The 14,394-nt window shown below is 43.8% G+C and overlaps 1 protein-coding gene across 5 annotated transcripts in view; it reads left to right on the top strand.

Annotated features, from left to right (window-relative positions):
• Window positions 1–14,394, top strand: part of Nbr1 (NBR1 autophagy cargo receptor) — a 30,561-nt gene that overhangs the window by 9,755 nt on the left and 6,412 nt on the right. For 4 of the 5 annotated variants that reach the window (XM_040749767.1, XM_040749770.1, XM_040749766.1 and 1 more), the window contains 14 exons: window positions 1,178–1,200; window positions 2,816–3,013; window positions 4,564–4,641; window positions 5,061–5,266; window positions 5,718–5,885; window positions 6,330–6,539; window positions 7,282–7,441; window positions 7,522–7,812; window positions 9,373–9,522; window positions 10,010–10,085; window positions 10,535–10,645; window positions 10,903–11,067; window positions 11,229–11,303; window positions 13,368–13,764. In XM_040749767.1, the coding sequence (XP_040605701.1) occupies window positions 1,178–1,200; window positions 2,816–3,013; window positions 4,564–4,641; window positions 5,061–5,266; window positions 5,718–5,885; window positions 6,330–6,539; window positions 7,282–7,441; window positions 7,522–7,812; window positions 9,373–9,522; window positions 10,010–10,085; window positions 10,535–10,645; window positions 10,903–11,067; window positions 11,229–11,303; window positions 13,368–13,764 (2,308 nt within the window). The remainder of the gene's footprint in view (window positions 1–1,177; window positions 1,201–2,815; window positions 3,014–4,563; window positions 4,642–5,060; window positions 5,267–5,717; window positions 5,886–6,329; window positions 6,540–7,281; window positions 7,442–7,521; window positions 7,813–9,372; window positions 9,523–10,009; window positions 10,086–10,534; window positions 10,646–10,902; window positions 11,068–11,228; window positions 11,304–13,367; window positions 13,765–14,394) is intronic. The other variant, XM_040749769.1, reaches the window with a different exon arrangement.

Consider the following 14,394-nt stretch of genomic DNA (forward strand, 5'->3'; position numbering starts at 1 on the left):
TCAGATGGTTGGTTATGGTCTGTATTTTAGTCCCCAAAACCTTATTTGAATCAGGTAAGATGATAGTCTTAGCACAGTCTTTAACTCCACTGAATCTTGTACTTCACAAAGCCTAGTTAGAGTTGCTGGGTTGATTCTTGTACTAAGAAGGCACAGAGGGACTATGAAGAACATGTTTTGTAGTAGTTTCTGTGTGCAGTATGTAAGTGTTGCATTCACTTTTCCTGGGGAGACACAAAAAAATGTCCCGCCATACCAGGTAGGCACCAATAACAGATCAAAGCACAGTCTCACCAAAGTCCAGCATGGTGAAACCAGTGAGTTTGTTGGGCTTCCTTGCAGAGCAGAATTACCCAACAACTACATCACTTCGAAGTCCCACCCCATCACCGCTTGCAATCTCACTGCATCATGGAGTCCTGGTTTTAGCCATCCTTTTACTTCTGTAAATAGTCTGGCATCTCTCAAGATCATTTGCAGCTGGGGAAAGGAGTTGGAATCTCCCGGCAAGGGTCTCTGGACACCTTCATGGAGTACCAATAGCTTTTGACTGCCACTATATTGTTGTGCTCTGGTTGTCATAACTATGTGGGGAGAGACCAAGAATGTTACAACCAGAGGGGAAAGTAACATACAACAATAAGAGAGTTTGTCTAGCAAAAAGGTAGCGACTATCCATATGTAAGGATTATAAGCATTTGAGTAGGATTTGGGTTTACTTTTTTAAAATAAACTTTATATTGTTAAGATGTATAACTCTGATATGAAATACATATAGATAGCTTTAAAATATTAGTTCAATCAAAGAAATTAAAGTGTGTCATCCACAGTTGCCACGCCCACACCCTACGTGCCACTTCAGTGAGAGTAGCTGAAATCTACTTTAGCAAAATTCTTAAACACAGTACATTATTGTTAACTGTAGTCTTCATATTGTACACTAGAACTATAGTATTAGCTAAGCACGATGCTTCCCGTCTGTAACCATAACACACAAAGGATTATTAAGTTTGACGCCAACCTGGGCTACATAGCTAGGCCTGCACTCCCCACCCTCAAACCACCACCCCCCAAAAAAGCAAAAGACTGTAGGATTGATAATAAGCAATGGAATCTTTAGGACTGGCAAAAATAAATAAATGATGTTGTTTTTCTTTTTTTTTTTTGGTCCCTGTAGAAGAATATGAAGAAGCACTTAAGGTAATGTTTACTTTATTTTCAAGTAGTTTTAGGAATATTTATTGAGCCCTAAACTTCACTGGAAAGTCTTCCGTTTTGTTAGGGAGACTGCTATGGTAAGTAGGGCATGTGACTCAGCAGCAGGCAGTTCCTAATACAGGTCAGGTTGTTGTGTCATCTCATTGCTGGTCTTGGTGCCACCATCTCATGATTTCAAAAGAAGCCCTGGGTGTGGTGGTACACCTCTGTAATCCCAGCACTCGGGAGGCCAAGGTACCTGGACCGTTGAGTTCAAAGACCACTTAGACTATACATCCATCAGTTGACATAGTTACATATGGAATGTTATTTTAAATGGAATCTTAAGTCTATTGTATAAAAAGGTAAAGGGAAAACAATTATGAAAGGTGGGGGGATGCTAGAAATCTAGCCATTCAGTCCCAAATTTTTCTTAAACACTTAAGTACCTTCATGGAAGCCAAACTACTTCTTGACAGAGTTTCCAAAATACATTATTAGGAAGATGCTCTTCACAGAGATACAATTACTTAAGCTTGCTTTCTAAAATGCAAGGTTAGTGAAAAGTAGATGCTTAACTATAGGGCATAGCTTTAAGTTTCCATGATTAGTGTTAGTCTGGAATTGATTTTTGTGTTTTAGAAAGTTGAGATTAGTTAGTTCACACTTGTGAAGCAGGAGGACTTTGAGCTGAAGGCCAATCAGGGCAACCCCAGGCAGACCCCATCTCAAAAGAGACAAACAAAAAAATTAAAGGAGAACCTAGCTAATGAAAAAAATCTCACCTAGAAATTTCCTCAGCGTTGGTGGCGCACACCTTTAATCCCAGCACTCAGGAGGCAGAAGCAGGCGAATCTCTGTGAGTTCGAGGCCAGCCTGGTCTACAGATCGAGTTCCAGGACAGCTGGGGCTCCACAAAGAAACCCTGTCTCAAAAAGCCAAAAAAAAAAAGAAAGAAAGAAATTTCCCCAAACTTTAACAAAATAAAGCCATTTGTAGTTAATATTCTTCACATTAGGCTAGATATTAATGTGGAGGTTGACTCTATCTAAAGTACTTGGAACTTGACATGCCTCAATTTTTAATTTTTTTTTTATATTTGTACATTCATAATGAGATATCTTAGGGATAGATCCCAAGACTAAATTTGAAATTTGTCTCATTCTTTGCATATTCTAAAGGTAATTTTCTATAGTATTCTTAGTATAGTGTATTTTGATTATTGCTGATCATAAAATGCCAGGTGCTAATTTTCCACTTATGGTATCATGTCATTACCTCAAAAGTTTAGGTGCTTGACGTGTTCATTTAGAAATTCAAACAAGGGTCTGGAGAGATGGCTCAGAGGTTAAGAGCACTGGTTGCTCTTTTTTAGGTCCTCAGTTCAATTCCCAGCAGCAAAATGGTGACTCACAATCATCTTTAGTGAGATCTGATGCCCTCTTATGAAGTGTAGTGATACATGGAGACATAATGTTGTATACATAATAAATTTTAAAAAATAAATGCAAACAAAAAGCATAGTTTACTATACTTCTGTATTTCCATGACATTTCGTTTGGAAAGAGAATCACGGTGTATTTTTATTTTTTAACATGCTCTTGTAACATGTTTCCAGATGGCTAACATTAAGCAAGGAAACCAACTACAGATGCAAGTCCACGAAGGGTACCATGTGGTAGATGAAGCAGTTCCCCAAATTGTAGTAGAAACACAAGAAGCTGCCAGGACAGGGAAGAAGCCCCTTGCACATTATTCTTCACTGGTGAGAGTCCTGGGATCGGATCTGAAGACCACAGAGGAGCCTGCAGCACAGGTATGAAGAGGATGGACCTATCTGTCCAGCTCAGCCTTACATCTGATTGTCTCTCACATACCATTTGGATAGTCATCAAAGAAGGCTGGGAGGTAGCCTTGCAAGCACAAGAACCTGAGTTTGATCCCCAGAATCCATGTTTGTTTGTTCTTTTTTTTTTGTTTTGTTTTGTTTTGGTTTTTTTTTGTTTTGTTTTTCGAGACAGGGTTTCTCTGTGGCTTTGGAGGCTGTCCTGGAACTCACTTTGTAGACCAGGCTGGCCTCGAACTCACAGAGATCCGCCTGCCTCTGCCTCCCGAGTGCTGGGATTAAAGGCGTGTGCCACCACCGCCTGGCCTAGATACACCAGGTTTACGGACATGACACTATGCTTGGCTTTATGTAAATTTGGGAGATTGAACTCATGTATTCATGCTTGCATACCACCTCTTTACCTAGTAAGTCATCTTTCCAACTCCCTTTAAAAAAAAAAAAAGAACAAAAGCAGGGCGTTGGTGGCGCGTGCCTTTAATCCCAGCACTCGGGAGGCAGAGGCAGGCGGATCTCTGTGAGTTCGAGGCTGTACTGGACCGACAGCCTCCAAAACAAATTTGTCTTGTAAAACCAAAAAAAAAAAAAAAAAAACCTGATGTATCTATAATCCAGTGCTCCTATGGCAAGATGGAAAGCAGAAACAAGAGGATCTCTAAAAGCTCACAGGCCAGATAGCTTGGCAGTGGTGAACAACAAAAGAGAGACCCACTCTCACAAAGTGGAAGGCAAGAACCAACAACATCTATGTATGTGCCTGTATTCACACAGAAGAGCCAGGTGTGGTACATATGTGTGGTCTCAGCACCAAAGAGGCAGACACAGGAAGATCCTTGGGGTTTGCAGGCCAGCCAGCCTAGCTTAGTTAGCTGTTTCTAGGCCAGTGAGAGACTCTGCCTTAAAAAGAAAAAATAATGAGCTGTGCCTGAGGAATAACACCCAAGGTTGTCCTGCAGCCCCCACATGCATGTACACTGCGTACATGTGTGCACAAAAGATTGAATGTTACGTCAATCATCTGGGTCTGAACTTTTGAAACTGGCAACCTGGTTTACTTCTAGAGAAAGAGAAGAAACTAGAAAACACTTTCCAACTGTAACTTTTTTTAAGATTATTTTTTTATGCGCCAGGTGGTGGTGGCACATGCCTTTAATCCCAGCACTCGGGAGCCAGAGGCAGGTGAATCTCTGGTCTGTTCCAGGACATCGGGGCTATACAGAGAAACCCTGTCTCAAAATTTTTTTTTTTATTTATTATGTATATCATGTTCTGCTTGCATTGTCAGAAGAAGTCACCAAATCTCATAGATGGTTGTGAGCCACCATGTTGTTTTCTGGGAGTTGAACTCTGCAGACATTGCTTTAACCTCTGAGCCATCTCTCCAGCCCCTCACACTGTAACTTTTAAAAAACTACATGCTTGTGGTAATTTGATAAGGGGAACCTGAAAGTGACATTTTGGAAGAATTACTTTTGAAAAGAAAAGTAACTCCCAAGGTCTTGGATTGTCTTTTCTCACAGCCATGGCCACTTGCTCCTTGTGACACAGACCAGCCTCAAGACAAGCCCCCAGACTGGTTCACGAGCTACCTGGAGACAGTAAGTGTGCTCGCAACTCGGGTTTTAGCAGCACTGTTGGCACAGGGAGAAAGCTGAGCCCAGAAGGCTGCGGCTGGTGCTGCAGGTGATGGAATGGCAGCTGATGGTTTCCACACAGCAGATATGGCAAGGACATTGTAGCCTTTTCCTGGGAATCATGAGAAGAGGAAGTCTAGTTCTAAGCATGAGGGGAAGAGATGGATCTCTGCTTGAGAAGGACACAGTTAGGAACAAAATCATCCCAAGGAAGAGGCAGCTTAGCCATGAAAGGAACAAGCCTGTAACATCTCTGTTCATTGCTCCAGTAGCCATCTGCCGTGTTATTCCAGAGACAGGGGCATTTCAGGTTTGCTGTTTTCTTCTCACTTTTTTCAGTACAGAAACTGAGTTTTCCCCCCACCTTCTGCTCTGCATTGTAGTTCAGAGAACAAGTGGTTAAGGAAACAGTTGAGAAGCTTGAACAGAAGTTGCAGGAGAAGCTTGTCCTCCAGAGGCCATGCTTGGGTTCCTCACCCTCCGAAGTCTCAATGCAGGAAACCCTGTTTTTACGAGAGAACCAATTCAGCTGGCATATTGCTTGCAGCCACTGCCAAAAAAGGATCATTGGTGTGCGTTACCAATGTAGGTAAGCCATTCCTGGGCAGAGGAGTGACTGCCTAGCATTCTGGGCACGTCAAAGGAAGCTGAATGTCTTCTGTCTCCGATCAGTAGGTGATGTGGCTTGGATTTGGAAGCACAAGCTGCTCCTCATTTACCTGTGTTGTGGGTTTTCTGGGAGCTAATCTGAGTGCTATTCAGATATACATTTGGATTAATACGACCAGGCAAAATTAAGTTCCCTCAATCAAAATTAGATCACTGAAGATAGACCCCTGCCTTGTTCAAAATGTTCTTGTATCTTCTTCCTGTAAACTATTTCATGGAAATAGTTATGATTGGGAGTTACTGTTCTCGTTTTACTAATGAGAAATATAGGCTCAACATAGCTGGTAGTGAAGCAAATATAAAGTCTAATCTTGCTCTACTTCAGGGACTTCCTACTGTGAAGTTTTTACTTTGTTATTCTTTTCACACAGCCTGTGCCCATCCTACAACATTTGTGAAGATTGTGAAGCTGGACCATATGCCCATGACAATAACCATGTCCTGCTAAAATTGCGGAGACCTGTTTTGACTTCCTCCGAGCCATTTTCCCACTTAAAATATCCTACTCCTCGTTTTCCTGCTGCTCTTGAACAAGTCAGGTACTCATCTGATTGGCTTCTTGATTCTGCTTACACAGCATGCTGATGTTAAAAATATCTGACGTAGGCCAGGTAGTGGTGGTGTACACCTTTAATCCCAGCACTCAGGAGGCAGAGGCAGAGGCAGGTTGATCTCTGTGAGTTCAACACCAGCCTGGTCTACAAGAGCTAGTTCCAGGACAGCCTCCAAAGCCACAGAGAAACCCTGTCTCAAACACCCCCCCCAAAAAAAATTGCAGTGATATTATATAGTTTCACAAAACCACTAATAGTTTCCTTATTTTGCTCCTTCTCAATTGGTGTATAATAATGAAACACTGAGACTCAAGTGGGAATAATGACTAAAAGAAATTAAGAAACAAGATAACATCAGTGGATTTACTTAGCTCCAAAATAGCCTCAAGGTTTGTTTGTGTTTTAAGACATTCATTCATTATACCACAGGCTCCAGAAACAGGTGGATAAGAACTTTGTGAAAGCAGAAAAGCAAAGGTTGCGTGCTGAGAAGAAACAGCGGAAAGAAGAGGTCAAGGAGCTTAAAAAGCAGCTTAAACTCCACAGGAAGATTCATTTGTGGAATTCGATCCATGGACTCCAGAGTCCCAGGTCCCCTTTGGGCCGACCTGACAGCTTCCTGCAGTCTAACACCCTGATGTAAGTCCCGGGTCAACTCTAGACTGGAGCTTTAGCCATCTTGTCTTAGCAGTTGTGTCCCAGCACCTACCCAGTTCAAGCTGGCTCAGGAGTTTATTGTTTTTTGGTTTTTTTTGGTTTTTTTTTTTTGCGAGACAGTTTCTCTGTGGCTTTGGAGGCTGTCCTGGAACCCGCTCGGTAGTCCAGGCTGGTCTTGAACTCACAGAGATCCGCCTGCCTCTGCCTCCCGAGTGCTGGGATTAAAGGTGTGCGCCACCAACTCCCGGCCAGGAGTTATTTCTGACACTTGCTTTGATGCCTTATTCAGAAAGCTAGTAAGACTCAGAATGGGGGTGATGACCCAGACTTCTCTCAGAATGGGGCTGACATCTCAGACTTCTCTTGTCTGGAGACCATGTGGCTGGGTAGAAGCAAAAGAAGCAAGTCTCCATTTGTATTTATGGACATGTTTAATTATCTGTTAAGGCATTGTGTCTTTGTTTTTATAGCCTTGAGTTTGATTCACACACACTCTGACCTTTGTGCGTTCTGGGGATTAAACAGAACTGCAGTCACTCACTGGGCTTGCATGGCAAGCACCTTTCCCTGCTGAGCCTGCTCACTGGCCATAATTGGTGTTGTTTTTAAGGCAAATGTATTAATACATACTTAAAAAGCAGTCAGCCTCTTAAATCATAGTGTGGCATGTTCAGAAACCATCATACCTGACAGCATGTGACTAAGCATCTGGATTTCTGTCCAGGCTTCCTTTGCAGCCCTGTGCCCCAGTTATGCCAGTGCTTAGTGCAGCATTTGTGGATGAGAATTTGCCTGATGGGACTCATCTTCAGCCAGGAACCAAGTTCATCAAACACTGGAGGATGAAAAACACAGGAAATGTGAAGTGGAGTACAGACACAAAGGTACTTTTCCTCTCTAAATGGTAGACGGTGATGTACCGTAGCAAAGGACACAGATGACAAGCTTCTTCTGTTCTTTTCAGCTCAAGTTCATGTGGGGAAACTTGACATTGGCTTCTACAGAACGGAAGGATGTTTTGGTTCCCTGCTTGAAAGCTGGCCATGTGGGGGTTGTGTCTGTGGAGTTCATCGCTCCAACCTTAGAGGGAACATACACTTCACATTGGCGTCTTTCCCACAAAGGCCAGCAGTTTGGACCTCGGGTCTGGTGCAGTATCATAGTGGATCCTTTTCCCTCCTCGGAGAGCCCTGATAACATTGAAAAGGGCCTGATGAGCTCAAGCAAAGCTGATGACTTCACCTGTGAGCAAGAGGTGAGCACTTACACTGTAGACTTTGCCCCAGAATACCAAGTTACTGCCTCGGTTGTTAGGAAGGTCAGGCTTGGTGACACATGCCTATATTTCATGCACTTGGGAGGCTGAACAAGAGTATTACAAGTTTGGGGCTAGCTCTTGCTAAGGACTGACACAGATGGACACTGGGGACCTGAACCTAAAAGAACTCATTCTTAGCTTGCTATCCTCCAGACGTCCTAAAAATTTATGAGTTTTCCATCACTACGACAAAATACTTGAGATAATTAACTTATAAAAATAAAGGTTCATTTTGGTTCAGTTTCAGAGGTTCGGGTCCATGATAAGGCAGACCTATTGGTTTTGGTCTCTAGTTGGTGTGTTAGACTGTACTGCCATAAAGCATATGGCAGAGAGAGAGAAAGGGGGGGAAATGACACTCAAGGACAAGAAGAAAAGAAAAAAAGAGGAGGACCAGAGTCCAACGTGTTTCCCTTTGAGCACATAACCACAGTGACCTAAAGACCTCAGATAAGACTCCACCTTGTGTTTACTGTCTAGTAGTACCATGCCTCTGTGAGCCAAGTATTTGGATTTTCAAGACAGGTTTCTCTGTAGCTCTGGTTGTCCAGGAACTCCGAGATCCTACCAATGCCTCCAGGTGCTGAGATTAAAGGCCAGTTCTGGATTAAAGTTGTGTCCTACCACTGCCCATCTTAGGGGCCAAACTTTTACCGCATGGAATCTGGGGGATAGTCTTCCTTCCTGTACAGTTTTTGTTTTTTTCGAGACAGGGTTCCTCTGTATTCTCTTGGAGGCTGTCCTGGAACTCACTCTGTAGACCAGGCTGGCCTCGAACTCACAGAGATCTGCCTGCCTCTGCCTCCCGAGTGCTGGGATTAAAGGCGTGCGCCACCAACGCCCGGCCCTCCTGTACAGTTTTGTCCACAGGGTGTTCAGTGTCCTTAGGGTGTTGGTGCAGGCAGTCCCTGGGGCCTTTGTCTGTTACAGTGCTGCTGCACCAGGGAAAGAGGGGCTGCCTGGCCTGCCTGTGAACTGCTGCTAGTTTTTCTCCTCAACATTCATCTCCTATGTCGGGCAATGGTGGTGCACGTCTTTAATCCCAGCACTCGGGAGGCAGAGGCTGGTGGATCTCTGAGTTTGAAGCCAGCCTGGTCTACAGAGAGAGTTCCAGGACAGCCTCCAAAACAATACAGAGAAACCCTGTCTGGAAAAACCAAACAAACAAATAAAAAATATTCATCTCCTAGAATACTCCTGTGTGTTCCCTTAGTACTATTGACATCTTGACCTGCCTGTTACTTGCTGCTGTTTGCTATTGATTTTTTTGTTAGTGGAGCAGACTTCTACTGTTATAGAATTTGGAGCTAACTACTTTTTGGAACAGTGTGTGAACTCTTTTGCTATTTTTACAGCTTTTCTATAGAAGTCTAAATTAAAATTAAAAATTTGAAAGTAGAAGTTCTGCTGTATTTTTATTTTAGGGGTGACATTGTCAACCTGGTGCTTGAGCTCTGTTGAGGTCCTAAAATATGCCCCAATTATTTGTCTCTATAGGAAGCTTTCCTTCTAGCAGAAGAAGAGATTCCATTGGATGAAGTGACAAAACAGACTGAAGGAACAGGAACCAGCATCCCACAGAAGACACAGAATGTTCCCAATGAGAGAGAACTGTACATTCCATCTGTGGACCTTCTGACTGCCCAGGTAAACAGTCTGCACTTTGAGGGACAAGGGGGAGAAAGGAAGTGAGCACTGAGGAAAGAGTCCTCACCTAGTTATTGAGAAGGTGGCATGGCCATGGGTGGTTCTGGGAAGTTAAAGATGGGAAGCTTGATCAGTCAGTTTGATGGAGTATTTAATGGGAGTGAGATTGTCTGTGGAGCAAGTTTCTAAACTGTTTCCTCATGAGTTGGAAGCTCAGGCTTGTGCATCCCCACAACTTCCCTCTAGTGACCTCTTCATAGTCACCTGCTTCATTTGCCTACCCACTGTTTCCTCTCCTCCTGGCCAACTAGACATTTGAGAATACCAGTTCCCATTGAACTCTTCTTAGTTTCACTTGATTGAAGAGGGGCATGGATTTGAACAGAATTGGATTCAGACGATGTGCAGAAGGGCTGGGGTCCAGCTGTGCAGAACATGGCTCTCACTTGCACTGCAGACACCTTTATTTGGCCATCTCCTTTTCTAGGACCTGTTGTCCTTTGAGCTGCTGGATATAAACATTGTCCAGGAATTGGAGAGAGTGCCCCACAACACCCCTGTTGGTAAGCATGTCTTGGCTCATCTTGTTCAGGTACTGGTGTTATCGTCTGGAGCACTGGAGGGTGAGGAGTGCTCCCATGTGATAGTGAAGCTACACCCATGCTCCATCTCCTCCTTTCCCTGTGTCTGTCAGTGCCACAGTACAAGTGTGTGCAGGACTTGATTGCTGTAAAGGAGCCTTCTTCACTTTTCTTCCTTTGTGCCTTTACTCGTGGTTTTATACCTTGGCTTTGACCTGCTAAGCCATTTACTTGTTTGTGATCCAGTATTGATTGGTCAGAGCTGGGTTGCATTTCTGGTGAAGTTCTTTATGACAGGTGGTGGAGCATATTTGGGTTTATTTTAACCCCATAGGAAGCAAGAAGCCTACAAACTGCTGCTTCTGAACACTTGACTGTTTATGATGTCATGCTTTTTCTCAGTTGATGGTTTTCCTGTCTTCATTCTCCAGATATGACTCCCTGCATGTCTCCTCTGCCACATGACAATCCTTTAATAGAGAAGCCAGGCTTGGGGCAGATACAGGAAGAGAGTGAAGGGGCGGGATTTAAAGCACTTCCTGGTAAGGGGTTAAATGTCTGTAAAGCACTTGTACCTTCCCTTCCCATTCCATACCTATTTTCATATACCCATTCCTCATTAACTTTACCTCAGCATGCAAATTGGTGTCCTGTAGCATCTCTCGCTGTCTTTCTAAGTCTTCCCTCATGACAGCAAGAGCAGCTATTCATACCTCAGCTAGGTTTAATATGCAGTGACTGGTGAAAGCTCTCCACTCTTTTTAACAGTAAGTACAAATCAGCTTTGTGTTTCTTTCAGATTCCACCGTACCAACAAAGAGGAAGGCTGAGGCCACTGCTTCAGTGGAAGAAACGGAGGAAGATCTGAGTGGGACCCAGTTTGTATGTGAGACTGTAATCCGATCCCTTACCTTGGATGCTGCTCCAGACCACAACCCACCCTGTAGACAGAGGTCCCCACAGAGTGAGTGTCCCACCAGCTAGCAAGGTGGCCCCTGAATAGCAAGGGGTGTTCTTCCTTGCTGAGAGGGGAGGGAGACTGATTTTTAGCTTTGACTATGCTGGCATTCTTAATAAAGCCCGAGGAACAAAGAAGCCACCCTAATTCATGTCTGCGCTTCTCAGGGGAATTGCAGCTGCAGTCCACAGAGGAGCAGCCGCCAGTTGCACTGCCTGAATTCTGCAGAAAAGATTCTTCCTGTAAGTTGACAGCTCCTCAGCAGATGTTCCCATTGGTAACTGAATTATCTGTTTTCTCCCATGGGCAGCAATCTGAAAATTTGGGATGTCGGCCGGGTGTTGGTGGCACACACCTTTAATCCCAGCACTAGGGAGGAGGAGGAAGGCAGATGTCTGTGAGTTCGAGACCAGCCTGGTCTACAGAGCGAGTTCCAGGACAGCCTCCAAAGCCACAGAGAAACCCTGTCTCGAGAGAGAAAAAAAGGGTGGGGAGGATGACAAGAGTACCAAACTGCTTCCCAGGGTTAAATAAAAAATCAAAATAAACAAAACCACCTTCATGGGTTCTGGCGGTGACAATTGAGGTTAGCTCAATCCCTGGCACCCACCTACAAAACACTGGTGCTGTGGCAGACCTTATCACCAAAAATAAGGCAGATGGACAGGCATTTTTAGCACATGTGTTTAATCCCAGTACTCAAGGTGCAGATGTAGACACTGTCTCAAAAAAAAAAAAAAAAGAAGGGGAAATGGCTTCTGGGAACTACACTCAGTGTTAACTGTTAGAGTTTTCTTTCCTGCCAGGTTCCACAGTTGCCTCAGCCCCAAATGAATGCACACAGAGACTTACATTATTAAACTATTGGCTGATGGCTAGGGCTTCTTATTGGCTAGCTCTGTCTTAATTATTAACCCATTTCTATTAATCTATGTGTTTCTACATGGTCTTATCTTACCAGAGAACACCTAGTGTGTCCTATCTTTCCTGTCTCACATGGGGTATGTCTCTGCCTACCTTTCCCAGAATTCTCCTTGTCTCCTAGCCCTGCCTACCTTCCTGCCTCTCCTAGCCAAACAGTGTTTTTTTGTTTTTTGGTTTTTTTTGTTGTTTGTTTTGTTTTGTTGGTTTTTCGAGACAGGGTGTCTCTGTGGTTTTGGAGGCTGCTCTGGAACTTGCTCTGTAGACCAGGCTGGCCTCAGAACTTGTAGAGATCTACCTGCCTCTGCCTCCCGAATGCTCGGATTAAAGGCGTTCGCCACCAATGCCTGGTGCCAAACAGTGTTTTATTCATCAACCAATAAAAAAAACATATAGAAGGATATCACCCATCAGTTGACCTCTTATGTCTCAAAAACTATCCAAAAATTCAGTTTCTGGTGCATGATAATACCAATTTTGCAAGCTTAGGGAATGGCTCAGTGGATAGGAGTCCTTGCTATGTAAGCAAGAGAACCAGAATTTGAGTCCTTAGTACTCACCTAAAAGCCAAGCACAGCCCTGTCAGCCTGTAACCCCAGTGTCAGGGAACTGAGACAGGCAGATCCTGGATCTCATAGCCAGCCAGCCTAAACAAAATGCTGAGTGAAAGGTCCTGTCTGTAAGGTGGAAAGCAATAAAGGAAGACACTTGATGTCCTCCTCTGACCTACACACAAACACATTCACGGGTGTAATCAGCATACGCCATACATAAAGAAAATTGACCTATATATTCTTTTAAACATAATTGTCCTATTTTTGCTTAAAATGAAAACACACACACACGAATTTTTTTTACACATAGATACAAATACCAGAATGGTGTGGAAAGATAAACCAAATTGTTCATAGTATTACTCTGATAGGATCTTGGGGCACCTTTCTACTCACCCCGTGATTTTCCAGTGTTCTCTTCTTACTGTGCATCACTTTCTAAGGCACAGGAAAGCAAGCATACAACCTGGAGGGCTTACATGTGACACCTTTCATAGCTCTGATAGCTAGCTTACCAGTTGTTATAAAGCTTTATTCCCGTCTGTTAACTGTCATAATGAAGAGGAAAGGGGACTGTAAGACTCACAGTGCTCATAGTAAGCCTGGCTGTTTGTGCCCACGTGCCTGAGTGTTGATTTCCACTCTGTCTGCTTGGCATGCGTGCTATTGAAGCAGAGTGCACTTATGCCTCCAGCAGCAGCCCATCCATTCCTCTGGTTTTTCCACTGTGGCTTTTCTGCTAGCTCACGACCCACAAGGCTTTGCCGAGTGAGTACAACATTAAGGTTTGCTGCTAAGCCTTTCCTTCACAGCGGTTACTTTTGTCCTTAGTGAAATTTGCCTTGCCTGAAGAAGGACCACTTGGAGATGAAAGGGAAGAGATTGTCCACATTGCTGAGGAAGAGGAACTCCAAGATGAAGTTCAGAGTCAGTCTTCTGCTTCCTCTGAAGATTATATCATCATCCTGCCTGAGTGCTTTGATACCAGCCGCCCCCTGGGGGACTCCATGTATAGCTCTGCACTCTCACAGCCAGGCCTGGAGCGAGGGGCTGAAGGCGAATCTGGGATCGAGGCTGGGCAGGAGCCAACGGAGCCTGAAGAGAGACTCCCTGAAGGGGAGAGCCAGCCACAGGAACAGAGCATCAGTGACATCCTTACAACCTCACAAACTCTGGACACAGTGCCCCTAGTCCCCGAGGTGGTGGGACTTCCACCACCACTGTCCAGGTACTGCACAGTCCCCCTTAGCTGTCCTATCCAGAGGTGAAATAACTTAATCTCCAAACTTAAATGAATAAAAGTCATATCCATATTTCTCAGCATTTGTGAATTTGGGATTTAAACAAATGTTTTAGTTGACCTTTCATGAGCATATGTGTTTATTTTCTATAATTAAGAGAAAGATCTTTAAGCACAGACATTTCTGGATCTTCCCTTCATGTTTTGATTTTTGGGTTGAATGAAGATGACAAGAAAAATTACATGAGGGCTTGGGTTCAACAGAAAAACCTTTATCCTCCATGTACTAACACACACCAAAAAAAGGACAATTAGGGAATTATATAAATTCCTTATGGATATATACCCAGAAAGTATTTAAGTCTCCATAGATCTTGGCCATTGGTCTTAGTATAGAAACTGTGGGAACCCTGACCATTTTTTAAAACACTCAACAAACTAAATTGTCCAACTATTAGCACAACCTGATGTGGGGGAAGTGACCTGAGTGAAACCAGTTTTTCTAGCTGGATTGTGGTTTAAAAAGGAAGCAAGAATAGAATGCAACCCTTCTGAGCAGATCCCCAAACTCACGTGATGGGGGTCAGGAATGTGAAGCCTGCAGAGAATCTGGCCCTG

Source organism: Mesocricetus auratus, unplaced genomic scaffold, assembly GCF_017639785.1.
Source record: "Mesocricetus auratus isolate SY011 unplaced genomic scaffold, BCM_Maur_2.0 Super-Scaffold_100007, whole genome shotgun sequence".
Classification (NCBI taxonomy): domain Eukaryota; kingdom Metazoa; phylum Chordata; class Mammalia; order Rodentia; family Cricetidae; genus Mesocricetus; species Mesocricetus auratus.